Raw genomic sequence first — 27,056 nt, 5'->3', positions numbered from 1 at the left:
AAAAAAAAAAAAAAAAAAGAATTGAAGTCCAACTGGGCGCCGGTAGCTCTTGCCTATAATCCTAGCTACTTAGGAGGCTGAGATCCGAGGATCACAGTTCAAAGCCAGCCTCAGCAGGAAAGTCTGTGAGACTCTTATCTCCAATAAACCACTAGAAAACCAGGAAGGGCGCTGTGGCTTAAGTGGTAGAGCACTTGCCTTGAGCTGAAGAGCTGAGGGACAGCGCCCAGGCCCAGAGTTCAAGCCACACGACCGACAAAAAAAAAAAAAGAATGAAGTCCAAGTTGGCCTAAGTATAAAATAATACCCTACTCAAAAAATTGTAAAGGAAAAAAAAATTGTAAAGGAGAAAGGCCTTGAGTGCATGGCTCAAGTGGTGAAGCACCTTAACTAGCAAGTGCAAGGCCCTGAGTTTAAATACCTGTTCTAACCAACCTCAAATCAATTAAAGCCAACTACTATAACCTTAACCACCACAAAAAAAGAAAGTGGCAATAAAAATATTGATTAGTTTATGGAGTTAAAAACTAATAAAGATGGGTGCTGGTGGCTGACACCTGCAATCCTAGCTACTCAGGGGGCTGAAATTTGATGATCACAATTTGAAGCCAGACATGGCAAAAGTCTGTGAGCCTCTTATTTCCATTTAACCAGCAAATAGCCAGAAGTAGAGCCGTGGCAAGAGTGGTAGAGTACCAACCTTGCACAAAAAAAAAAAAAAATCACCCAAGAGTGTGAGGCCTTGCGATAAACTAACAAACAAAAACAAAATAAAAAAATGAACAAAGTTTAAAAAAATAAATGAATAAAATAAAGGAGGTATGAGGGGAAAGAAAGAACAATGTTAAATAAAAAGAGAATGAAAAATAAAAAGAATGTGAGAAGTAAAAAAGCACAAGAGACAAAAAGTCAAGTAGATAACAAGGTGACAGTGGTTCACACCTATGGAGATGGAGACCAGGACTGTTATTCAAAGCCAGCCTGAACAAAAAATTCATGAAATCCCTTCTCAATGGGTAGCTTGGCCATAAGGACATGCACTTGCCATCCAACTATATAGGAGGATGAAATCAGGAAGATCATGGTCCCAGGTCAGCTCAGGTTAAAAAATAAAAAAGTTCACTAGAACCTATTTTAACAGAAAAAGATGAACATGTGGATGTATGCCTATCATTCAGTTACAGTAAGAAGCATAGAAGCTGGAGAATCATGATCCATACTATTACAGGTAAAAAGTGAGATCTTATCTCTAAACCAAAGAAAAAAGGGGCTATATGCATGACTGAGCCCTGAGTACAAAGCCCAGTGTCATTACCACCATTACCACCACTGCCTCCAATAATAAAAATAGTGATGATGATAATATGACTAAGCTAGAGAAAGGCACAAAGAGGAATAAAAGACCAAAAAAGTAAAATACCAAAATAGAAGTTTTAAAGAATAACATAGAATACCAAAAATGTAATTTTTTTTTAAAGTGGAGATGCTCCTTTTGAGAAGCTTCCAGTCTTAGAGGTAAGACTGGAAGATTTCAAGTGGAGTAGAGTAAGGTGGGAAGAGTATTATGGCTAGATTCTATTCTGTTCAGGCTGGTGTTGTATATGGGCTGAGGGCCAACCCTTTCAGCTTTAAGGCTACATTCTCTTTAAAAGCTTCCCTTTTTGGTGACCCACAAAACCACTGCTAGCCCCAATAAGCTTTGTGGTCTGTGGGCAAGGAAGATTCCCACTTGCTCCAGAGACTCCACCAAGTGCTACAGCAAATGAGCAAGGCAAGAGGTATCTTCTTGAGGGTGTCAGAGTTGAGGAAGCAAACAGTACTGAGATCTGCATGGAACAAGAGAATTGGGACTCTGGAACTCTGTCTGCTAATCTCAGACCTTTTGGATCTTGCCCAGGAATAAATCACCCTGTGGCAAATAGGCTGCAAACACTGAACAATATTACAGGCCTGGGCTCAGAGCTCTCAATCTCCACAGTATTTCTCAGGTGATAGGGTTTGCACTTGCCAAAGGGCAGGACCATTGACCACAGTACCTTCCATAGCCTGTGATTTCTGCTGCCTAAGTGGAAATCATATCAGACCATCCCCTTCTCAACTACCTCTGATGGCAGGGTGAGATGGAAAGTCTCTTTATTGAGATGTAGAGTCACTATGTTGTCCAAGCTGGCCTAAAACTAACAATTCTCACACTACAACCTCCCAAAACTACAGGCATGTCTCACATACCTGGCTTCATACATGGATTTTTAAAAAAATATTTCATGTCATACATGGATCTTAACTGCAGTATTTTTTACTTTCAAAATAATAACAATCAATTAAATCTTTTTTAAGTGACAAGTATAATTTTTTTCCAAATTCACTAAGGTTCCTAATTAAAACCCTTAAAAATAATAGTAGCATTGTTCCTTAGCAATTTAATTCTAGACCTCTTAAGCTGTCAATAAGTTACATAATATTTACCTTTAACAACTGACAGGGTGTTTGCCCAAAATTATTAATCATCCCTTCTAAGGCTTTTCTTTCCTTTTCATCTGTTAAGGCATCCAGATCAACAGCTCCTAAAACCAGCAGATGTAGTCAACTCACAATAGAGTGAAAACAGATCAGCATGGTAAATAACTATTATCTTGGAGGCTTTAGATTATTTTTACCAAAATATTATCTGTTCAATTTATAATAATATTGGTAGAGGTAATTTTTAACCCAGTAAATCTCCAAACATTAAAAATGCATAAAAATAAATTCCATTAATAATTTAGAACTAAAGTACATTAAGAGATTGTTAGGCATATTCTAGAAAAGTTCTATAAATATGTTACTACTTAAAAATAAAGGTTTTAGGCCAGCAACCAGTGGCTCATGCCTATAATCCTAGTTTCTCAGGAGGCAAAGATTTGAATACAACAATTCAAAGCCAGACTGGGCAGGAGAGTCCATGGGACTCATATCTCCAATTAACCACAAAAAGCCAGAAGTAAAGTTGTGGCTCCAGCATACCATTTCAGGGACCGTGTCCCACCAAGAGTTGAAGCCCCAGGACTGGCAAAGGAAAGAAGGAAAAGAAAGAAGAAAGGGAAGAAAAGGAAGAAGGGAGGAAGTGAGGAAGTAAGGAAGAGAGGAGGGAGAGAAGAAGGAAGAAAGGGAAGAAGGAAGAAAGAAAGGTTTTAGAAAGGTGATGTTTTTGTCAACTGATTATACTCAAGCCACACTTAATAAGGGTTTTTACATTTCTAAATTCCTAATAACTGGCCAAGTCAGTTTAAATCTAAATCATGTAGAACTACCTCCTTAATAAGTCTATGGGCCAGGCACTGGTGGCTCATGCCTGTAATCCTAGCTACTCAGGAAGCTGAGGTCTGAGGATCACAGTTCAAAGCCAGCCCAGGCAGGAAACTCCATGAGACTCCTATCTCCAATAAACCACTAGAAAACCGGAATTGATGCTGTGGCTCAAGCAGTAGAGCACTGGCCTTGAGCTGAAGAGCACACAGATAGCGCCCAAGCCGAGTTCAAGCCCCACGATAAAAAAAAAAAGTCAATGGTCTGAACTGATCTAGCATAGTAAAAATAGATTATTTATTTACCAAAAGTCATGTGAGCTCTGTTCAAATTCACAAAACTCCACACCATTCATAATCTTTAGAACTACTAGATCCACTTAATAATTAGTAAAGAGATAATGACTTCTTTGCCTTTTAAGCCGTCACAAAACATTCTTCTGAGCTAAATAATATTATTTGAATTCTTTTTTCAGTATGTAGGCTTGAACTCAGGGAATCATGATTGCCAAGCAGGTACTCTGCTGCTGAGCACACCTCCAGCCTTTTTACACAATGTTTATTTTTGAGACAGGGTCTTGCTTCCTAAATGGGAGTGTGCCTGTACCACAACCGATCTATTTTAGGGCTCTTGTCCAAGCTGGGATGACATGTGTGGAAAACCAAGCCCAGTCATCTCTCCCATTAAGATGGAGTCTTTTATGTGTGGGCTGACCTAAAACAGTGATCTTCCTAATCTCAGCCTCCCACATAGGTTGTTAGAATACAAGAATCGCTGCTGTGCTCAGATATTGGTTGAAATGGAGTTTAGTGAACTTTTCTGTCTGTACTGGACTCAGACATAAACCCATCTGTTCTTAATCTCCTAAATTGGTAGGATTACAGGCCTTTTTTCAAAGTTTGAAAATAATTTAAGTCAGAATAAAGTTGGATCCATGGGCTGGGAAGATGGCTCAGTAGTAGAGTGCTTGCCTTGCATGCCTGAGGCCCTGGGTTCGATTCCTCAGCACCACATAAGAAAAAAGAAAAAAAGCTGGAAGTGGCGCTGTGGCTCAAGTGGTAGAGCACTAGCCTTGAGCTGAAGAGCTGAAGGACAGTGCCCAGGCCCAGAGTTCAGGTCCCACAACTGGACCAAAAAAAAAAAAAGAATAAAGTAGTATCCTAAATAGGGCATACAATATTCAAATTTATAATCATACTTAAATACAGACTAAAGCCATCGTATTCTCATGGTTTGATAAAGTATAGTCAAATGAGAAACAATTCAAAAATCAAAAGAAATTTTAAAAACAAAAATGTTAAACTCCCATATAGACAACGAAAAGTTCAGATGATATGGAGTAGCTCTCAGTCAGTCATCCATTGCTAACAGTTGTGTTTAAATGTGTGATTTTCTTAGTGTTTTCTTGTCTTTAATTTTGTGAACATAGGCCTCCCAAAAAGTAAATGGTGCTCAAGAAGCAGGTAAAAATTAATGTGCTTAATTTAAATAATAAAGTAAAAATTTTAGATCTGTTGAAAGGTAGCATGTTTTAGTAACATTTAGGTGGAGTTGTGGGGGAAAACAATTCAAGCACCTGTAGTACAGTACTGAGCTCTATGCATCTTGAGCAGTTATGGTTTTTTCTTAATGGCAAACTGTACCTTGATGCCAAGGGTCTAATGCACACAATTAACCACTATTATTAAAAGAAAAGGCAGCAGTTTCTAAATCTTTAAACCAGAAAGCTGTTTTGTAATTTAGTCTTTTCTGTAATAGGCTCAAAATACCATGTACACAGAAAGCCAATAATAATTTAAGAGAGAAAGCATAAAAGTTTATACCTTCATAAGTACAGTAATAGAAAACATTAAGTGCTTCCACTGCTGCTGGACCTCTCTGCTTATACCCAAAAATTAGATCTATCCATTCATGAAGGTGAGCAGAAACATATTCAGACTCCTAGAAAAAGAGGAAATTTAAGAATTAACATGGACATCTTCCAACTACAGTATAAATAGCTGAGCACGATTCCTGTATCCTACCCCATGTGGGAGGCTGAGACTAGGCAGATCACTGTTTTAGGCCAGCCAACACAGAAAAGACTCCATCTTAATGAAGAGATGACTAGCCTTGGTTTTGTACACACAATTCTTTTTTTTGGTGGTTTGGTTGTTTGTTTTCTTGCTAGTCCTGGGCTTCAATTCAGGGCTCTGGGTACAGACGCTGAGCCTTTTCAGATTGAGACTAGTGTTCTATCACTTGAGCTATAGCTATGCTTCTGGCTTTTTTTTTTGTGATTAATTGCAGATAGTCTCACAGACTTTCCTGCCAAGGCTGGCTTTGAGTAGCCATCCTCAGATCTCAGTCTCCTGAGTAGTTAGGATTACAGGCATGAGCCACCTAAGTACCCAGCTCATCATCTTAAACTTTTATCTAGTATCTATTACATACACTGATCATTCAATTTATATCTACTATATTCTAGATTATTGTACTATTAATCTAATACAGGATGAAAAATGACAATAACAGTTTAAAATAAGAGAAAATAAACACACGTTAGTGTTTTGCTTAACTTGTACTTTGTGACATATTTACGTACTGTATTATATACTCATTGTATCAAAAGATTCATATTCTAAAAATAAATTACTATGTTGTACTTTCTAAAATAGCATGTGTATTAATAGGTTACAAATTAAACTAGAAAAATAGATGCATTTTATTATACTCTTTGAAAAGCACATTTGAATAATAATCTGTTAGTAGACAAAACTCTTACCAGAGCTTTTCTATGTTTACAGATGAAATCTTCAGCTGATTTAGCCCATTTGGGAAGAATGACATCATTTACTAGCTCTTTGGAGACTTGAAGACGACCCAAATTAAAATCTGAGACATGTAAAGATAAAGAATCAAATTGCTGTAGATTTAAAGAAATGAAGTTACAAAAATACAAATAAGTCATATTACTAGGCAAAATGCATGGCTTTTTAAAACTTCTTATTTATTAGAACATACTTTATCCCTTAATTAAAACTTATAAGTCAGATATAGTAGCTCATGAGTATAATCCTACCTACTCAGGAGCCAGAGATTGGGAGGGTTAAGGTTGGATTCTAGCCCCCACAAAAAGTTGGTAAGACCTTGTTTTGGGCATGGTGGTGCATGTTTGTCATCGTAGGTATAAGGGAAGTGTAAAAAGGAGAATTGTGGTCCAGGGTAGATCAAGGCAAAAACTGAGAACCTATTAAAAAAACTAAAGTAAAAAGAGCTGGAGATATAGCACATGTGGTAGACACTTGCTTTTAGCAAGGTCCTGAGTTCAAAACTGAGTACAATAAAACAAAAAAAAACCCATGAAATAGTTTTAAATTTATTATCACAATGTAAAACTGGAGGTAATTACAGCTACAACTTTCACTTTAATCCATGCAATATTAATTATTCTTCTTACATTATAAATAAATAATACAGTTTCTATAATGCTTTAACTCACAAAATATAATTCCTTAGATCTTTTTGTGGTTACTTGTACCTTAAATTCACTTATTGGAAGAGCTGTATTTGTGTTATAGAATAATAAGGTATTTATATACCATCATTCTAAGTAGATACTTCCATAATGAAGATTTGTTTTATAGTTAGAACATGCATTTAAAAATTTTTCCCAAATATGAAGTTTTCTTCATTATGCAGTGTGATAGGAAGTGTTAACATAAACACCTCCAAAAAATCTTAAAATAACAGCTTTAAAATAACTGTGTGCTGCCTTTAAAATATCATCATCCCCAAGTTGGGGAGACATTCAAATTTCATAGAATGATAGGATGCACAGGGTCTTTTTCTTTATGTTAAATCTTCCACTATGTAATAGATACCATTCATTGTTCACCGATGGTTTTATTTTTATTTATTTTATTTATTTTTTTGGGTCCGGTCGTGGGGCCTGAACTCTGGGCCTGGGCGCTGTCCCTCAGCTCTTCAGCTCAAGGCGAGCAATCTACCACTTGAGCCACAGAGCCACATCCGGCTTTTTTCTTTTTGCTTATGTGGTGCTGAGGAGTCGAACCCAGGGCCTCATGCATGCAAGGCAAGCACTCTACCGCTGAGCCACCTTCCCAGCCCTGGTTTTATTTTTTAATTGCTAGCAGAACCTTTATTTTACTTGAATGTTCACTCTGACCTATAATTCATATATATTCATGTACCCATTTAGAGGTTAATACATGACCCAGTTCTGAAGAAAGAGGTTATACGAAAGGGTTTTTGGCTCTGCCTTTAATCCTAGCTACTTAGGAAGGAAAGATTGGAAGATCATGGTTCAAGGCCAGCCCAGGCATAAAAGTTCTAAAGACTTCATTTCAATCAATGGCTAAGTAGCTCATGTCTGTCATCTAATGACTAGGCACAGTGGTGATTACCTACCATCCTAGCTACAAATGGACTAGTCTGGGCATAAATTGAGACCTCCTACCTTGAAAACAACCGAAACAAAAAGGAGTTGATTGGTTCAGATGAGAGGGTAAGTGCTTAATTAGCAAACACAAGACCCTGAGTTCAAACCTAGTATCACCAAAAAGAAAGAGTTTCTTACTTTTAAGAAAGGGCACAAAGCTGGACACTGGTGGCTCAGGCCTGTAATCCTATCTATTCAGGAGACTGAGATCTGAGGATCACAGTTCAAAGACAGCCTGGCAGGAAGGTCCATGAGACTCTTATCTCCAATTAATCACCAGAAAACCGGAAGTGGCACTGTGGCTCAAGTGGTAAAGCACTTGAGCTGAACAGTTCAGGGACAGTGCCCATGCCCAGAGTTCAAGCAGCCCCATGACCACCACCACCACCATCGCCAACAACAACAACCAAAAATAAATAAATAAATAAAAGGTACAATATGTTAACAATCCCACTTCTAAGATGCTATTGTATCTACTTCTAAGTCATTTGTAACTAGGAAAGGTACTAGACACATGGAAAACGCCCCATCAATCAGAATGGCAGAGTGAAAATACAGAAAGAAATTGGCAGTGATTATATTATCTGAAACTAGCATTCCTCTGTGCTTTTGCATAGAAAATACTATATTTCACTATTTACACTATATCACCATTTATACTAGTCACAGGTTCAACTGGCTTAAATTATAATTCATTCCTGAAGGTATATATGTATATATATGTGTGTGTGTGTGTGTGTGTGTGTGTGTGTGTGTGTATATATATATATATATATATATATATATATATATATATATCCTAGCTATATTTATAGAGCTAGGATTATAGGCATGAGCCTCCAGCACTTGGCCTAAAGGTATATTGATTGACATTTGCTTTCGCTTACCCCTCCTCATTTCAGACAAAGAAAATGTATAGTTAGAAATGGAGCCATCATGTTATAGTACTGAGGACAGCAATTCATTACAATAAATGTCAGGATGTGTCAAGCTAAGAGTATCTTGAAATTTTCATCTGTATTTACCCTGCTAATCCTATACACTCTGGAAGCTCCCAGAAACTCCAGTCTAATAATTCATTGAGTCTAGAATCAGAGGCCAACCTCATTTTCTGAAAGTCAGCAACTCTGATTCTCTTACTCTGAGAATGAAATACTCTTGTTACCAACAACATGTTTCGCAATGCATGAGCAAACTGACATTAATTCTGAATGTGCTTTCTACACTATAAAGAATAATTTTAGTAAGCAAGTGAAGGTCCAACATTAATGTTATCTGTTGGGGGAGAAAAAAAATTTGGAAAATGACACTTGAATTGTCCTGAAGAGCAGCAACTAGCAAAATCTTCCCTATTTCTTTATATGTGCTTAAAAGTAAGTGTAGGAGCTGGGCTCACGCCTAATCCTAGTTACTCAGAAGGCTGAGATCTGGGTTCATGGTTTAAAGCCAGCCCCGGAAGGAAAAGTCCATGAGACTCTTATCTCCAATAAACCACTCAGAAAACCAGAAGTGTCGGGATGGCTCAAGTGGTAGAGCGCTAGCCTTAAGCTGAAGAGCTGAGGGACAGTGCCCAGGCCCCCCACCCCCCAAAAAAAGTATAGGGCTAGGAATGTAGCTCCATGGGAGAATACCTGCTTACCAAGTGCAGGGCTCTGAACTCAATACCCAATGCCACTGAATGAATGAATAAATGAGTGAAATGTAAAACTATTGTGCAGAAAACTTTTTGGATGTTTTAAAAGATTTAGGCCAAGAGTAGTAGCTCCCACCTGAAATCCTATAGATACTTGAGTGGTAGACAAGGATAAAAAGCTTTAAAAAAGTGAAAAGAGACCAGGTCAAAAGGGCACAGTGGCATGGGCCTGTCATTTCAGCTATGCAGGATTGCAGCCCAGCTTGGCCCTGACAAAAAAATGAGTTCCTACTTGAAACAAAATGAAAGTAAATTGGCTAATGGTATGGCTCAGGTTGTAGAATGCCTGTGTAGCAACCCCAGAAATACACACACACACACACACACATACACACACACACTCACACTCACCCCTACCCATACACTTACACACATACTACTTAACATCATGCTTCTCTACTTCAAAAACATAATTTTAATTTTCAAATAGTGTAGTAAACAATATGCTTTCTCATATATATTCTAAAACAGGATTCAGCAAATTTTCTATAGAGAATCAAGGATAAACATACATAGATAAACATATATACACACACATATATATGCATATATTATATATATGTATATATATTTTTTATTTTTGTCGGTCGTGGGGTCTGAACTCTGGGCCTAGGCGCTGTCCCTCAGCTCTTCAGCTCAAGCTCTACCACTTGAGCCACAGTGCAACTTTGGGCTTTTTATGTTTATGTGGTGCTGAGGAATCAAACCCAGGGCCTCATGCAAGCAAGGCAAGCAATCTACCACTGAGCCACCTACCCAGCCTCCTTTTTTTTTTTTTTTTTTGATGGGGAGGATGGTACTGGAGCTTGAACTCAGGAGTCTTATAACTTGCTAGGCAAGAGTTCTATACTCGATTTATGCCCCTACCATTTGACTGCAATAATCCTACCTATAACTCTCGGCATCTGGAATTACAGGTGTTTACCATCATGCTCAGTTTGTTCCTTTTTTCCTTTTTTGTGAACATACACACAAGCACATGTGTGCGCATACACACACACACAAGCACACACACACACACACGCACGCACGCCTGTATTTGGGTTTGAACTCAAAAGCCTGGGCATTGTCCCTTAGCTTTTACACTCAAGGTTGATGTTTTGCCACTTGAGCCACACATCTCAACTGCAAGGTTTTTGAAGATAAGGTTCATGAACATTCCTGCTTGGGTTAACTTCAAACCATGATTCTCAGATCTCAGCCTCCTGAAAGAAGCTAGGATTTCGGATATGAGCCACTGGCATCTAACCCAGCTTGTTCTTTAAGATTGTGACTATTTTTTTTTCCCATGGAAACCTCAAATTGATCCCCCCTATCTTCACCTCCCAAGAAGCTGGGATTATAGGCATGAGTCACTATACTCAAACAAATATTTTTTAGTTTGTAAGTGATATACACAGTAAGGAGCTATACACAGTTGATACATAAATGAATTTGCTAGCTGTGTTCCAATAAAACTACAAAAACATGAGTTTACTCATGCATTTGGTCCACCGAAATCCTCACCTTATCTAACTCAAAGGCTTTTAATGACAGCATATAACCATTTTTGCTTCTTAGTACATACTGTAGCAGTTCAAATTTGATTCATTTATCTTAGTTCCCTGTAGCCCTTCCCTGGAAGATAAGATTGTATACGGGCACAGTTAGACCATGCCACTGAGTACTTCATGCACAGAATAAACTGTAGCAATACAATATTACAAAATAGACTGAAAGATATTTCTTCAGGCTTCTCCATTGGGATGCAATGAGTTTTTTAACCCTATTTCTTACGATTTTGATTTTCCAAAAACTCTGGGAAATAGAAGAATTCAGGAATAAGTTCTTTCACATCATAAGGATTATCCATGAGCGCTTGCCAGGTAGCAGGAATGGAATGGAACTGTCGGTCAGCACAGTCAAACCTGCATGTGAGAATTGAAAGAGAACAGTGACTAGTGGGTGAAAGTAGCCATGACATGTGAAACAAAATGTTGAAACTACTTTAAGGATTAAGTTATTAGACCTGCACTTTTTGTTTTGCTGTTGTTTTTATTGGGGTTAAACTCAAGGTCTCATGCTTGCTATGCAGACATTTTACCACCTGAGCCAAAACTCCCAGGGCTTATTTGCTTTGGCTATTTTTTTCAGATAAGGTCTTGCACATTTTGCTTTAGCTGGCCTCAGACTAATATCCTTATGTGTATGCCTCCTGTGTTAACCAAGATTACAGGCGTGAAATACTACTTCCAGCTTGTTCTCTGAGGTCCTGCTTTTTGTGTGGGCTGGCCTTGAACCATGATCCACCTATAGCTGCCTCCTAAGTAGCTGAGCTTACAAGCATGAGCCATTGTGCCCAGTAGAGCTATTCTAATGTTAATCTTTCTCTTTAATGTCTATAAACATAATTTTCAATGTCTTTCATATTTTGTTGTCAAGAGCTAAGTACTATCATTTCAACCAACAATAATCATCTTAAAACAGTTGAAAATCCAGCCACAATGGAAAAATTCCATGTAAATTAAATATACTCTTAAGAGACTTGAGGGGAAAAAAAGCTGAGATAGGGTAAGGAGTAAAGCACAATAGTAGAATGCTGGTGAATGCTAAAGCCCTTGAGTTCAAACTCCAGGTTATAAAATAAATAGTAGGGGGGCTGGGAAGGTGGCTTAGTGGTAAAGCGCTTGCCTTGCATGCATGAGGCCCTGGGTTCAATTCCTCAGCACCACATAAGCAAAAGGAAAAAAGCCGGAAGTGGCACTTTCACTCAAGTGGTAGAGCGCTAGCCTTGAGCTGAAGAGCTGAGGGACAGCGCCCAGGCCCAGAGTTCAGGCCCCACGACTGGACCCAAAAAATAAAAAATAAAGTAAAATAAAATAAACAATAAAAAAGCACAAATTTTATGCCTAAATCTTGTAGTGTTAATATACTTGGTTAATGGACTTACAAGAATGCCACTGACTTAAACCTTAATACATGAATGGAGATACAAATTCTTCTGCTGAAAATCAGAGTTGGTAAGTTAGGAAATTAGCTCTGTAGCTAAGTTATATTTTATTTTCATAAAAATTGGCTTTATTTATAATTAATTTTTTGGTGGTAATGGAGATAAAATGTAGGTCCTTGTGTTTGCTAAGTAAATAAATGCTCTACCACTTATGCAATGTCTCCAGTCCCTTTTTGCATTGGTTATTTGCAAGGTAGGGTCTTGATTTATGCCCAGACTAGACTGGACTATGATTACTTGTATTTGTGTTTTCCTTTATAGCTGAATAACAAGTGTATGTTACTACACTAAGCCACTAGTTGAAACGGAGTCTCTCAAACTTCTTTTACTGAGCTAATCTAAAACTACCATCCTTTAATCTCTACCTCCGAAGTAGCTAGCATTAAAGGTTTGAGTCACTGTAACCAAATTAATTTTATGGGTACACAGTCTATAGTTGTCAGAATAAGCTTAAGCAGTAATGCCAGAATTATATTATTTTTCTTTAACACAAATTCTTTGTTTTACTGCCTTAGATATTGTATTACTAGATTTATAAAGCAATAATCTTGAGGCTAAAAAATTAAAGCCATGATATGAGGAATAAAGTGACTCTAATGACTAATTTGACTTTTTAATGTCTATTAGTCTTAATTTAAGGCAGAGCTAATCATACCATAACTATGAATTCAATTACAGACAAACATTAGGCCACTTAAAAAGTCTAACGATGGCCTATTCACAATTAAGAGATACCAAGTAACTGATATAAAACCAATACACCATGCAACTGACTCAACTGAAGTGGATGGTACAATGATGTAACTGAGTATATCCCTAGTTTGCAAACATTACCATAATCAATTTTAGAACCTTCTCATCCCTGGCAAATAATAATTTGTTTTCTGTCTCCATGTATTTGCCTGTTCACGTAACACACAGAATATGTGGACTTCTGGCGTACCTATGTCTTTCAGCATAATGTTCTAAAGGTTCGTTCCTGGTATAGCATGTGTCAATATTTTAGTCTTTTCATTCATGCATAGCCAAATAATATTCCATTTTATGGATATATTACATTTATTTTCTCATGTGTCAGTAGATGAATACTGTGTTACAACTTTTTGGTTATTATAAACAACGCTATTATGAACATTTGTGTACAAACTTTTGTGTGACCCTATGTCTCAATTTATCTTGAATATGCATCTAGTAGGACAACTGTTGGATTAAATAGCACTTCTACATTTAGCCTTTTGAAGAAATGCCAGATTATTTTTCACAAAGACTTCAAGCAGTACAGATATCCAATTGCTCAACAGTTAACCAATAAATTTTTTTAAAAAAATATTTTTTTATTATAGCCATCTTAGTGGGTATGATCTCTCACATGATTTTTATTTCAGGTTCCCTGATAGGTAATGATATTAAGGCATTTTTACATTTATTTACTAGATATTTGTTTGCTTTCTTTAAAGAAATAGCTATTTATATCCTCTGTCCATTTTTAATTTTGTTTTAATTTTTATTTTTTGGTTGTAAGGGTTCATTCTATATTCTAGAGGCAAACCCTTCATCAAATTTTCAAGGTTGTTTGCATTTTCTTGATGGTGTTTCTGAAATATAAAAAGAATTCATTTTGAAGTTCTGTAAATAATTATTTATTCAGAAAATAAGAAAAAGCTAAAAAGACCTAGTTATACTTTATTGTATCTTATGAGGGAAAATTACCTCTTATCATGATAAATTTAATATTTTAGTGCTGTTTCATGATCTTGGGACAGTCTTTTCTTCCAAACCAAGGTTTATTATTATACTTAAGATGGGGATGACTGGGTAGGGAAGGCAAAATGGTAATGCTAAGAAATACAGCAACAGGTGAACTAAATGAGTATAAAAATAGAGCTACTTGGAAGATTCACTGAGGGGCAGAAGATTCTCAGAGAAGTTTATTTATAATTATTAGAAAACTGTGAAGTAGGTAACTTAAAATACTCACAGATAATATGTTAACGCAGTGGTAGCAAAGACTTCTTAAGGCAGTGTTATCCCTCATGGTTTCCTCTTTCCATTCGCCTTACAAATATTCTTAGGATTACACAGTCAATGCTGAGATTTGATTCTGTACATAGCTTATATTTAGCTCTCAATTAGATCAGAATCTTTAGTGCGTTCCTCAGAACAGTACGAATCCCAAAGGTGCATTGGGTTTTATTTATTTATTTATTTTTGTCGGTCGTGGGACTTAAACTCTGGGCCTGAGCGGTATCCCTCAGCTCCTCAGCTCAAGGCTAGTGCTCCACCACTTGAGCCACAGTGCCACTTCCAGTGCATTGGGTTAATAGTGAAAAAAAATTCCCCTTAAAGTCATTCTTGTCAATCAGTTTGAATATCTCATTCTCAAATTAGTGTGGCTATTTTTATCTGCATTAAATTCTAGTAAACAAGAATTTTAAAAAGACATGGCCCGGTAACACAGCAAATGCCATAAAGACAGACAGTATTCAACACTAACACAGACGTAAGAAAATAGTTTATTTACTCTAAACATACCTTCCACTCTGAAGCTGAATATGGAGGGTAGTAAATGGTTCTACCCGGATAAGATAGTGCATGACTCCTGCAGAATTGGAATAGTGAGTACCATAATGAAACTTATCAACAGTTCCCATAGGATCCTCAAAATTTTCATATCTAAGAAAAGAAAGTAGAGTTTTATAACCACATTAGTAAAATTACATAAGGGGGTTGTTGTATAGTTTTATTGAAAACACAGTAATTTTAAAAAGCCAGTCCATATTCGCATGCTTTGTTATCAAACTATGTATTTGTATCCATTAAATCATATTCATATAAAATTTTTACACATTTTCCACACCATAAATATCACCACTATACAATTCTGAAATTTTTTGTATAATGTAATAATAACTGTGGAAAAATTTAAAAAATAATTTAAATAGAAGAAATTTAAAATTAATTATAATTCATTCTAATTCCCAGATATGATAATACCTTTTTGAGGAATGTATGTCACTTTTAATGTATATATTTATATTCATATTTTAACAGTGTCACAGTCCAAATCCAGGGCCTTATAGGCAGATGCTTGCTGTGTCACTGAGCTAAATCCCCAGTCATACAATTGTTTTGTGTATATGTGCTGTTACTGGGAATTGAATCCATACCTAACACCCTTACTCTAGCTTTTTTGCTCATGGCTGCAACTTTACCACTTGAGCCACGCCTCTAGTTTGTTTTTTGCTAATTGAAGATAAGCATTTCAAGGTTGTCTAGCTGTCTTCAAATTCAGATTCTCAGATCTTAAGAATACTGAATACCTAAGATTATAGTTGTTAGCCAGCAGTGCACAGCTCCTATGAATATTTTTAAATATGAAAATGCTGTACATTTTACATTTCTGTTAACATTTTTCTAAACAATAATATTTTAAATAGGTGCATGAAATTGCAAAGTATAGATGTATAAAAAGTTAACACTTTCATACTTTAGACATTTGGTTATTTGCATTTTTATGTTATTATAAGCAATATGATAATTAGACATCCTTTTGTGATGAAGGTAATAGAAGAATGCATGAAACAGGAGTCAAAAATTGTTGAAATTGGCCAGATGCTGGTGGTTTACAAATATAATTTTAGCTTCTTGTGAGGCTGAGTATGAGGATAGTGGTTTAAATTAAGTTCAGGCAGGAAAACCCCTGATACTTTTCTCTAATTAATCTGCTAATATTCAAAAGTAGAGGTATAGCTCAAGTGGTAAAGGGCCAGCCTTGAGCAAAAAGGCCAAATGAGAACATAAGGCCCCCTGTTCAAACCCCAGTACTAAACAAACACACAAAGTTGTAGAAATCAATGTGTAGTAATCTAAAGGAAAAATAAATAAATAAAATTGGGGTACTGGTGGCTACATCTGTAATCCTAGCTACTCAGGAGGCTGAGATCTCAGGACAGTTCAAAGCTAGTGAGATTCATGAGATGAATCTCTCCAATTATCCTCCTAAAAGCTGGAAGTGGAGCTATGGCTCAAGTAGCAGAACACCAGCCTTGAGCACAAAAGCTCAGGGACGTGCCCAGGGCCTGAGTTCAAGACCCAGGACCAGTACAAAAACAAAAAATAAATTATTCTTTGTATTAGAGCTTGATTTAAAAAAAAAAACCAAAACAACCCAACACTGTGAGAAGTTGACAGGTGAGTAGAACTTCTAGAAATTTTGCTTCTCTTATCAAAATTAAACTTTCTGAATTTCCATTGATTATTTTCATTCACATTATTTGGAATAATAGGTTAGGATAATCCATTTTATACCATTTTTCAAAATATTCTATCAGATGAACATTTATACATATATCAGTAGGGTAAGTCTAAAATACTTGGAAAGAAAAATATCAAAAACCTATTACCCGGGGCTGGGAAGGTGGCTCAGTGGTAAAATGCTTGCCTTGCATGCATGAGGCCCTGGGTTCTATTCCTTAGCACCACATAAGCAGAAAAAGCCAGAAGCAGTGCTATGGCTCCAGTGGTAGAGCACTAGCCTTGAGCTGAAGAGCTGAGGGACAGCACCCAGGCCCAGAGTTCAGGCCCCACGACAGACAAAACAAAACAAAACAAAAACTATTACCGTTTAGAAAGCAATTCTTAGCAACAGAACCAAAAAATTTAGTGAAGCAATTATCAAACTAAGTATCAAAAGTACTTGGTATTAAAAAAAATAACATTTGGCTGACACTGGCAGAAATCAAAAGAAATCAAACAATATATATTACCACAGAGTTACAAATCACTTACTTTTCTCGCATGGCTTTGGCATTTTTATCATTAACTACTCCAATTGGTTTAGAAAGATCTCGAAATACGGCAGGATTATTAAGATCCAACTCTTCTGAAGTATAATCTTGTAAAATCCAGGGAAACTAAAAGAGCCAAAGTTACAATTTATATAGTTTCTTCTTAGAGAAGCTAATACCTTCATATGTCATATAGAATACTTATATAGAGACAAAAAGGGATAGTCTCTAAAACCACTTTACCTGTTACAAGTACTTTATGCATTCAATAGTGTAATTTCTTCTAATTCCACTGGAATATTTTCAATGAAATAAAAAGAGATATACTTTTAAATTATTTTTATTTATTTATTTTTTAAAAGTACCAAGGCAGAAAATATGCAAAAAGGCAAAAAGTGTGTGTATAAAGCACACCTTGGGAATTTATAGGTTTATAGTTGGTTGCAAGAAGACAACCACTGAAGAAAAACCATGAATGCTGGATTAAGTGCTGTACTGCGGATGCTTCACTTATTTACCCTAAATGTTCCCCAATTTCTGCAAAAGATATGTTGCCTTTCAACAAAAGTTTAACTTTATCATTAAGAACATTTGCTTTTACACCTTGATTATTCAGCACCTTGTTTTTGTAAAGGCATATTTTTACAAATACTCAGCAAATTAAACACAGTGATGATAATGTGACAGTAACCATACACTCAGACTCAACTAGCTGTGCAATGTACACATGGAAATTAAATAATTTTCATTTTGAAATTTACAACTTGATTTGAAATTTACAATTTTTAAACTTGCTTTTTTTTAACCACACTTGGTTAAAAACCACTTAATAAATCTATGTATCAGGCAGGCTTATTGTTTACATGTATATATGTACATGTATTCAGTTTTACAAATTATCAACCTGCAAGACAATTTCAATTTTGATATTTACACAAAACTTACCACAGGATATTGTGCAAGGTCATTATAGGTTCTTCCTGCCATGGTATTTATTTGAATGAGATAGTCAAAATTTGATATCTCTCTGTTCACCCATTTCTAGACAGAAAAAAGAACAATATCAGAGTTACATAATCTATACCTTAGAAACAGGCAGCTATTACTAACAGGACCAACATTATCTACTCACTATATCTTATCAACCTAATAATAAAAAGAATGGTGCTAAAAGAAAAGTTTACACCAGAAAACCAGAAGTGGCGCTGTGGCTCAAGTGGGAGAAGGAAGAGGAAGAGGAGGAGGAGGAGGACGAGAAGGAGGAGGAGGACGAGAAGGAGGAGGAGGAAGAAGAAGGAGGAAGAAGAAAGAAGAAGAAGAAGAAGGAGGAGGAGGAGGAAGAAGAAGGAAGAGGAAGAAGAAGAAGAAGAAGAAGAAGAAGAAGAAGAAGAAAGAAGAAAGAAGAAGAAGAAAAAGATTTAATGCTGAGATACATCTACTTTTCCTCAATTTACCCTAATACATTTGCCTCTAGAATTTTTTTGGGGGGGGTCCGGTCGTGGGGCCTGAACTCTGGGCCTGGGCGCTGTCCCTCAGCTCTTCAGCTCAAGGCTAGCACTCTACCACTTGAGCCACAGCGCCACTTCCGGCTTTTTTTCTTTTTGCTTATGTGGTGCTGAGGAATCGAACCCAGGGCCTCAGGCATGCAAGGCAAGCGCTCTACCACTGAACCACCTTCCCAGCCCTGCCTCTAGAATTTTGAAAACAGAAAACTGAGCATATACTTTATGCTATGGTCTGAAACCTAAGACCTTGATAAAAATTAAGTTGTAAGCCAGGTGTCGGTGACTCATACCCAGGAGGCTGAGATCTGAGCATCACAGTTCAAAGCCAGCTTGGGCAGGAAAGTCTATGAGACTCTTGTCTCCAATTACCTGCCAAAAAGCTGAAAATGGCACTATGGCTCAAAGTGGTAGAGTAGTAGCCTTGAGTATAAAAGCTCAGAGATGGTGCCCACGCCCTGAGTTCAAGCCCCAGGACCAGCACAAAAAAAGAAAAGAAAAAATTAAGTCATGGTAGCACACACATCTGTAATCCCAGTTCATACAGAGACAGGAAGATTGAAACTTCAAGACTAGCATGACCATTTTAGGTTTTTTTTGTTTTTTTTGTGTGTGTGTGTGTTTTTTCCTCGGCCATGGGTCTTGAACTCTGGGCCTGGGCACTGTCCTTCAGCTCTTCAGCTCAAGGCTAATGCTCTACCACTTGAGCCACAGTGTCACTCCCCGTTTTCTGGTGGTTTATTGGAGATAACAGTTTCCTGCCTGGGCTGGCTTTGAACCACGATTCTCAGATCTCAGCCTCCTGAGTAGCTAGAATTACAGGCGTGAGCCACCAGCATCCAGCTTAACTTGGCCATTTTAGTAAGCCCTTGTACAAAAAAAAAAAAAAAAAAAGGTAGGGAGGGCTGAAGTGTAAGCACAGGTTGAGAAAATCACATCTGCTTAACATGCATTAAACCATGAGTTCAATCCCCAGTATCATAAAAATCATTAAATCAAATTAAGTATTTTCTTCAGTTAAATAGTTTATCAGAATATCCTAAAATTTTAAGTATTAAAATGTTCTACTTTGAAAGTTTTGTTAGAAACTGGAAATTTCATAAATCAACATATTAAAAAGTGTTTTAATGTACTAAAACTATCCTTAATCTGTTTTTTAAAATTGAATTTTATTGTCAAGGTCATGTACAGAGGGATTTTAACTTCATTAATAATGAAACATTCCATTAAGTATTCCAAGAAAACTTTTTTTTGTGTGTAGAATTGAAGCTTAAATTCAAGACCTTGTACTTGCTATACCACTTGAGTCACATTTTCAGCCCCACATTTTCAACCCCATCTTTGCTGGTTATTTTCAAGGGTTTCACCAACATTTTTGCCTATGCTGGTCTTGAACCATTATCCACTTCTCTTAGCCTCCTTAGTAGCTAGTATTATGGGTGTGAGCCACCAGTTCCCAGCTTAAAAACTACATTTATAGAGCAATAGTAAACAGATTCTGCTACACTGAATACAAATTTTCTAAAGAAACAGATCATTTGATTTTCTACTTATCACCTCACAATATTTAGGCATCTAAGTTTTTTTTGTTTGTCATGGGGCTTGAACTCGGGCCTGGGTACTGTCCTACCCTCAGCTCTTCAGCTCAAGGCAAGCTCTCTATTGCTTAAGCCACAGCGCCACTTCCATTTTTCTAGTGGTTTATTGGAGATAAGAGTCTCACAGACTTTCCTGCCCGGGCTGGCTTTGAACCATGATCCTCAGATCTCAGCCTCCTGAACAGCTAGGATTACAGGCGTGAGCCACCGGCACCCAGCGGCATCTAATTATTGTATACTATAAAGGTGTGTTTGAGAATTTTGCTGAGAGATTATCATTCACTTTTAAGCTTTTTCATGCCTGCAGCAAAGGATATACACATGATGAATAGTGAGAAATGAAATTAGAAAGCTCAATTGTTCTTGAGAGCCAGCTTGAGGAATCAGTACTTAGTGAAGTGCACTGCATAGGTAAAGGAGAATGTACATTACTAAATAAAGCTATTTCAGTGGCAATAGTAAAGAACTGGTATGGGGTGCTGGTCATGATTTACAAGCATGAGACCCTGGGTCCATCATGCACATACACGTTGCTGATAGGTATTGAATAATAGCAACACCTGTGGGCAACAAGATGAATGCATATATGGAAGAGAGAAGAGAGCTAGGAGGTGAAGATACTGCTTGAGAAACTACTAACACTCCTGGAAAGCAAAACCAATAGCCTTCTTTTGGGTCTTTGCAGTACAAACTCTGAAGTATAAGAATGTAATTCCCATGAATATTAATTAGCTTTTGCTGGCAGAAGATATGGCAATTTTATTTGCATTTTTCCAGGGTGTCTTTGTTTTTTCCTCGTGTTTGATTTTTATTAAGAAAAATAGAAAATTATTGAAGGATATATTCATGAATTGAATGATATGGAAGGTAGGGGAAGGGAAGCATGTAAAGGTAATAAAAGAAGATTTAAAAATAATCCAGGGCTGGGAAGGTGGCTCAGTGATAGAGCGCTTGCCTTGCATACATGAGGCCCTGGGTTTGATTCCTCAGCACCACATAAGCAAAAAGAAAAAAGCCGGAAGTGGCCTTGTGGCTCAAGTGGTAGAGCGCTAGCCTTGAGCTGAAGAGCTGAGGGACAGCACCCAAGCCCAGAGTTCAGGCTCCACGACTGGACCCCCAAAAAAAAAAATAATTCCAACAATCGGTATAAATGGAAGAATAGCAGTTTTAACAATCAAAGGGTAATAATCAAAAGGAACACAGCATAAATCTGCAATGAAAGTCAACACCAACACAGCAACTTTTTCTTACCTGTGTCAGTCCTGATGCTTTGAATAACTCCTGTGGTGATCTCGTCCCATAACTATTTGGAGAATGAAGGGACAACAGTCTGCTATATACTTTATTTCTAACCTATTGAAAAAATACCATCATGTAATTTAAAAACTGATCAAGACAAACTTAGATTATTATCTAATAGCTTTAGTTGAATTATAATTCACCTTTTAAAAGAATACAAATAGTTTTATAGTATATTCATAGAGATGTACAACTGACACCATTATTTAATTTTTCATCATATCCCTCCTTAAATCCCATACTTTCTAGCAGTTATTCTCCAATTCTTCTTCCTTTTCAACCCTGGACAACCAACAATCTACTTTCTCTCTAAGGATGTGCCTGCTCTGGACATTTCATATTAATAGTGGGTAATGGTTTTAAGTGTCTACTATAATTTGTGCTATAGATTGAACGTATTCCTCAAAAGTTTATGTGTTGGAAACATGATCCTAATGTAGATTTTCACAGTTATCAGTGAGGTTTTTGGGAGGTATATTATGTAAAGTCATGAGAACAGGAACTTCATGATGAACTAGTGGCCTTAAAAAGTGAGGAAACCTGGAGCCGGTGGCTCACGCTTACAATGCTAGCTACTCAGGAGGCTGAGATCTGAGGATCATGGTTCAAAGCCAGCCCAGACAAGGAAGTCCATGAGACTCTTATCTCCAATAAACCACTAAAAAACTGGAAGTGGCACTGTGGCTCGAGCAGTAGAGTACTCGCCTTGAGCTGAAGAGCTGAGTGATAGTGCCCAAGCCCAGAGTTCAAACCCCAAGACCAACAAAAACAAACAAACAAACAAACAAAAGGTGAGGAAGTGAATTTTCTTTTTTTTTTTTGTCAGTTGTGGGGCTTGAACTCTGGACCTGGGCGCTGTCCCTCAGCTCTTCAGCTCAAGGCGAGCGCTCTACCACTTGAGCTACAGCGCCACTTCCAGTTTTCTGGTGGTTTATTGGAGATAGGTGTCTCACGGTCTCTCCTGCCCAGGCTGGCTTTGAACTGCGATCCTCAGATCTCTCAGCCTCCTGAGTAGCTAGGATTACAGGCGTGAGCCACCAGCGTCCGGCAGGAAGTGAGTTTTCTAATTTGATATGATTATATTAATTTCCATGTGGTGTACTCTGTGCCACATATAGGCCCTCATCAGGCTGTGGGTCTTCCTAGCTCCCTAACTGCATAAACTTGTATTCTTTGTTTTTTTTTTTGGTCCGGTCGTGGGGCCTGAACTCTGGGCCTGGGCACTGTCCCTCAGCTCTTCAGCTCAAGGCTAGCGCTCTACCACTTGAGCCACAGCGCCACTTCCGGCTTTTTTTCTCTTTGCTTATGTGGTGCTGAGGAATCGAACCCAGGGTCTCAGGCATGCAAGGCAAGTGCTCTACCACTGAGCCACCTTCCCAGCCCAAAACTTGTATTCTTTTAGATTATCTGGTAACAAGTACTTTGTCAGAGCAACAGAGAATAAATTGAAGCAACTGAAGTTAAACTATCTAATCAATCTACAATGAAAGACCATTAAACTTTGAATCAGAAAATGTGTTCAGCCAGACGCTGGTGGCTCATGCCTATAATCCTAGCTACTCAGGGGGATCACCGTTCAAAGATAGCCTGAGCATGAAAGTCTGTGAGACTCTTATCTCTAATAATCGGCTCAGAAAACCAGAAGTGGTGCTGTGTCTCAAGTGGTAGAGTGCTAGCCTTGAGCTGAAGAGCTGAGGGCATGCGCCCAGGCCCAGAGTTCAAGCCCCACAACTGACAAAAAAAAAGAAAAAAGAAAATGTGTTCAAGTCTAAGTCAAATTTAGCTCTGCTATTTACTAATAATCTTAGAAAATTAAATAACTTATTGAGTCTCACATGTAAATATACATAATTTATACCCTATGGTGTATGTATAAAAATGTAATATAAAATTAATTTTTTCTTAACTATAAAAAAAGAGTACTGGCATTAAACATACTTAATCTCGAGGCTGTTAGGAAATTAATATGTTTTGCATAAATATGCTCCAAAAACTACAAAGGTTATACAGATATATTTAGCAAGGAGAGACCTGGTTTAATTAAACAGTACAGCTTTCCATAAAACACATTCATGCTTTATATTTATTTTATGAAGGAGAATTTTTTTGAAGAAGAATTTTAAAAGTAAAAATACATTGTTTTATAAAAATAGAAAAATGCTCTTAAAATATCTGAGCCAGTTTATAAGTAAATCTATAACAGTTCCTTCCCTGTGAACAGAAAACTAGTTATTGCCCATGCTAATCTCGGTCCTATGAAAAGCAGATACCAGGACAGAATTAAACATGCAAGAACTTTATTAGGCAGGATGCTTATGAAAGCAAACAGGAGTCTGACAGTAACACATTGTGGTCCAATGTGAGTAAGAGTGAAGAAAGGTATAGTTCAAGTATCCATCTTAATTAACAAGCCAACAGTTCGTGATAAAGATAGTACTCAGACCCAAGTAATCTGGTTGAGAGACTGTGTGTTCAACCACTTACACTATTTTACAATAAGATATATTTCTATAAGAAACAGCTGTCCCATTATAATTTACTGTGATAGGGTCATTTTTAATAGTATGAGATATCAAGCCAAGAGCCTTACACAGTATAGGCAAGTAATCTGTCACTGAGCTACCTCCTCAGGTATCATTACTGTTGAATTTGAGTCCAACCTTTTTTAAATTACAAACTTTTAAAAACTTTGAGATGGTCTTGTTATATAGCTCAGGCTGGCTTCAAACTTTCAGTCCTATCTGAGCTTCCTTAGTAATGGGATTGAGCCTCCAAATATGTTTTATTTACTGCATGTTATATTATTGTTGGATATCTTTTGGCTGATACTCAATATTCTAATACTTCACAGTACTGTATACACACAAACTAAAAGCCACCACTCCAGCACTCAATATCCAACAAAAAAATATATGTGCTGATTAACTTCTATTCTTTCTATATTAAAGCTCACTGGAAGATTATGTCAAGCTAATACTCTGTGATAGCCAGAAAAGTACCTTACCTCTTTTTTGAAATTAAGAAAGTAGTTGGATTGGTCAACATGGAAAATCTCAAGAGCTGATCTCCTTAAATTGTAACGCCGTAAGTGAATCTCTCGAACTTGAGAATGAGGCCACTTGAAATCAAAGCCTATTCCTAAAAACAGAGGAAATCCTGTGACTGGAGTACCAAATAAAGTTACTTTTACTATGTAGAAAATGTCTCCTGTTCCTGACAAAAGTATCATATAAGAAAAAGAAATTGAACATTATAAAAATCATTTATTCTCTGCGCTGGTTATCTCATGCCTCAAATCCTAGCTACTAAGGAGGCTGAGATCTGAACATTGAGGTTCAAAGTCAGTCTAGGCAGGAAAGTTTCTAGAAACTTACTCCAATTAACCACCAGAAAACTGGAAGTGGAGCTATGGCTCAAAGTGGTAGAGTGCTAACCTTGAGCAGAAAAGCTCAGGAACAACTCCCAGATTTGAGTTCAAGCACCACAACTGACTAAATATATACATATCATTTATGCCAGGAGCTGGAGGCTCAAGCCTATAATTCTAACTACTCAAGAAGCTGAGGATCAAGGTTCAAAGCCAGTCCCAGCAGCAGGAAAGTATGTGAAATTCTGATCTCCAATTAACCACCCCCCAAAAAACCCACTTAAAAAAAAAAACTAGAAGAGGAACTATGGCTCAAGTGACAGATCATTAACCTTGAGCAAAAAAGATTAAGGACAGTGTCCAAGCCCTGAGTTCAAGCAGTAGTACTGGCACAAAAAATTTATTTATTAAATTTATTGGATATTTATAGAACTATTTAAATTTGTATAGCTATACTACTGTCTTCTCATGAGAACAAATGATAATTCTAGATATTATAACTTAGAAAAAGTTTTCTTTTGTTTTATTTTTGGATTTATCAGCATTTTATTATCATATAAATGATTAAGTGAGGGAGCAGGCATGGTGACTCATGCCTATATCCCAGTGAGACCCTATCTTAAAAACAAACAACAACCAAAAAAGCCAGACATAATGGTTCACTCCTGTAATCCTAGCAATACAGAGAGAGAAAGGTAGAAGGCCAGTCCAAGACTGGCCCAGGAAAAAGCTACCTGATATACAAACTAAAGCAGAAAAAAAAAAAAAGAAGGCTGGGGTCATGGCTTCAGTGGTAGAACATTAGCCTAGCAAGCCAAAGCCCTGATTTCAAACTCTAAGGCTTAAAAAAAAATTACACACTTACAGGATAAAGTAAATATATAATGTAGGATAAATTAAAATGTATTTAGATTTTATAATTGTATTTTGAGCCCTTCTAGCCAACCCTTAGAAATATATGAATAATAAAAAAATTAAAACATCCAGGTATGGTGCTGTATGCTTGAAATATCAGCTATATGGGAGAACAAGGCAGGAGCATTCCAAGTTCAAGGCCAACCTAAACAACTTACCAATATATTGTCTCAAAATAAAATAAATAATATTATAGATGTAGCTTCATGATACATGCCTAGCTACATGATACATGGGTTCAAACAGTGATAACACACATATGCATACACACACACACACACACACACACACAAAATACATCCACAATTTTTATACAAAATAAAAGCATTCTCCTTTAATACACTGTTGGATAAAAATTAAACCTGTTACTGACTTTGTACTTTTCATTCTACATTATAGACTATGTCTCCACAGTCCCATCTTAACTGCTTTCTTCTCATTCATGTCTGATTAAATTGGGTATTTAATCACTGAGCAGAAACCACTTTCCAAAAACTCCTCACCATCTTCTTTTTCAATGCTGCTATCATAGAAGTAAATATGCTGAGTAGTGATTTCTAATCTGCCAGGAATTATGTCAATTATTGTAATGAGTTCACAGTCTTCTGTCAACACCAATTTTTCTTTTTGATCCTGTTCTTTGTCATCACTGTAAAACAAAAGGAAACTTTTAATGTACTCATCAATTTATCCTGCCTAAGTGGAAAAGAATATCACATTCAAATTTAAACTCAAACTCATGAAATTATGTGTTCAAGAAAGAATATTTTAATTACCTACAAGAAACATCCTACTGAATATTAAATTGCTTAAATAGCATCCAGATATTATTTTTTTATTTTTTATTTTTATTATTTTTTGGTCGGCCGCTGTGCTTGAACTCTGGGCTTGGGCGCTGTCCCTATGTTTTTCAGCTCAAGGAGAGCACTCTACTGCTTGAGCCACAGCGCCACTTCCGGTTTTCTAGTGGTTTATTGGAGATAAGAGTCTCACGGTCTTTCTTGCCCAGGCTGGCTTTGAACTGCAATCCTCAGATCTCAGCCTCCTAAGTAGCTAGGATTACAGGCGTGAGCCACCGGCGCCTGGCTCAAATTTTATTTTTTGTGTACCAGTCCTGTGGCCTGAACTCAGGGCCTGGGAACTGTCCCTGAACATTTTTGCTTAAGGCTACCACCTACAT

The 27,056-nt window shown here is 37.0% G+C and overlaps 1 protein-coding gene across 1 annotated transcript in view; it reads right to left on the bottom strand.

The window, feature by feature from the left end:
* The window catches only part of Nbeal1 (neurobeachin-like 1), a 209,214-nt gene that overhangs the window by 32,209 nt on the left and 149,949 nt on the right, over nt 1–27,056 (bottom strand). Inside the window, exons 35-44 of the mRNA XM_013015843.1 lie at nt 26,380–26,525; nt 24,599–24,732; nt 21,547–21,648; nt 18,141–18,236; nt 17,197–17,321; nt 14,941–15,081; nt 11,196–11,326; nt 6,050–6,159; nt 5,109–5,226; nt 2,467–2,564 (exon numbers count right to left, since the gene is read on the bottom strand). Of these exons, the coding sequence (XP_012871297.1) occupies nt 2,467–2,564; nt 5,109–5,226; nt 6,050–6,159; nt 11,196–11,326; nt 14,941–15,081; nt 17,197–17,321; nt 18,141–18,236; nt 21,547–21,648; nt 24,599–24,732; nt 26,380–26,525 (1,201 nt within the window). The remainder of the gene's footprint in view (nt 1–2,466; nt 2,565–5,108; nt 5,227–6,049; nt 6,160–11,195; nt 11,327–14,940; nt 15,082–17,196; nt 17,322–18,140; nt 18,237–21,546; nt 21,649–24,598; nt 24,733–26,379; nt 26,526–27,056) is intronic.

This window comes from Dipodomys ordii, unplaced genomic scaffold (assembly GCF_000151885.1).
Source record: "Dipodomys ordii isolate 6190 unplaced genomic scaffold, Dord_2.0 Scaffold1, whole genome shotgun sequence".
In the NCBI taxonomy this organism is placed as follows: Eukaryota; Metazoa; Chordata; class Mammalia; order Rodentia; family Heteromyidae; genus Dipodomys; species Dipodomys ordii.
The sequence above is the reverse complement of the archived record's forward strand: the minus strand, read 5'-3'. Positions and strand labels throughout refer to the sequence as shown.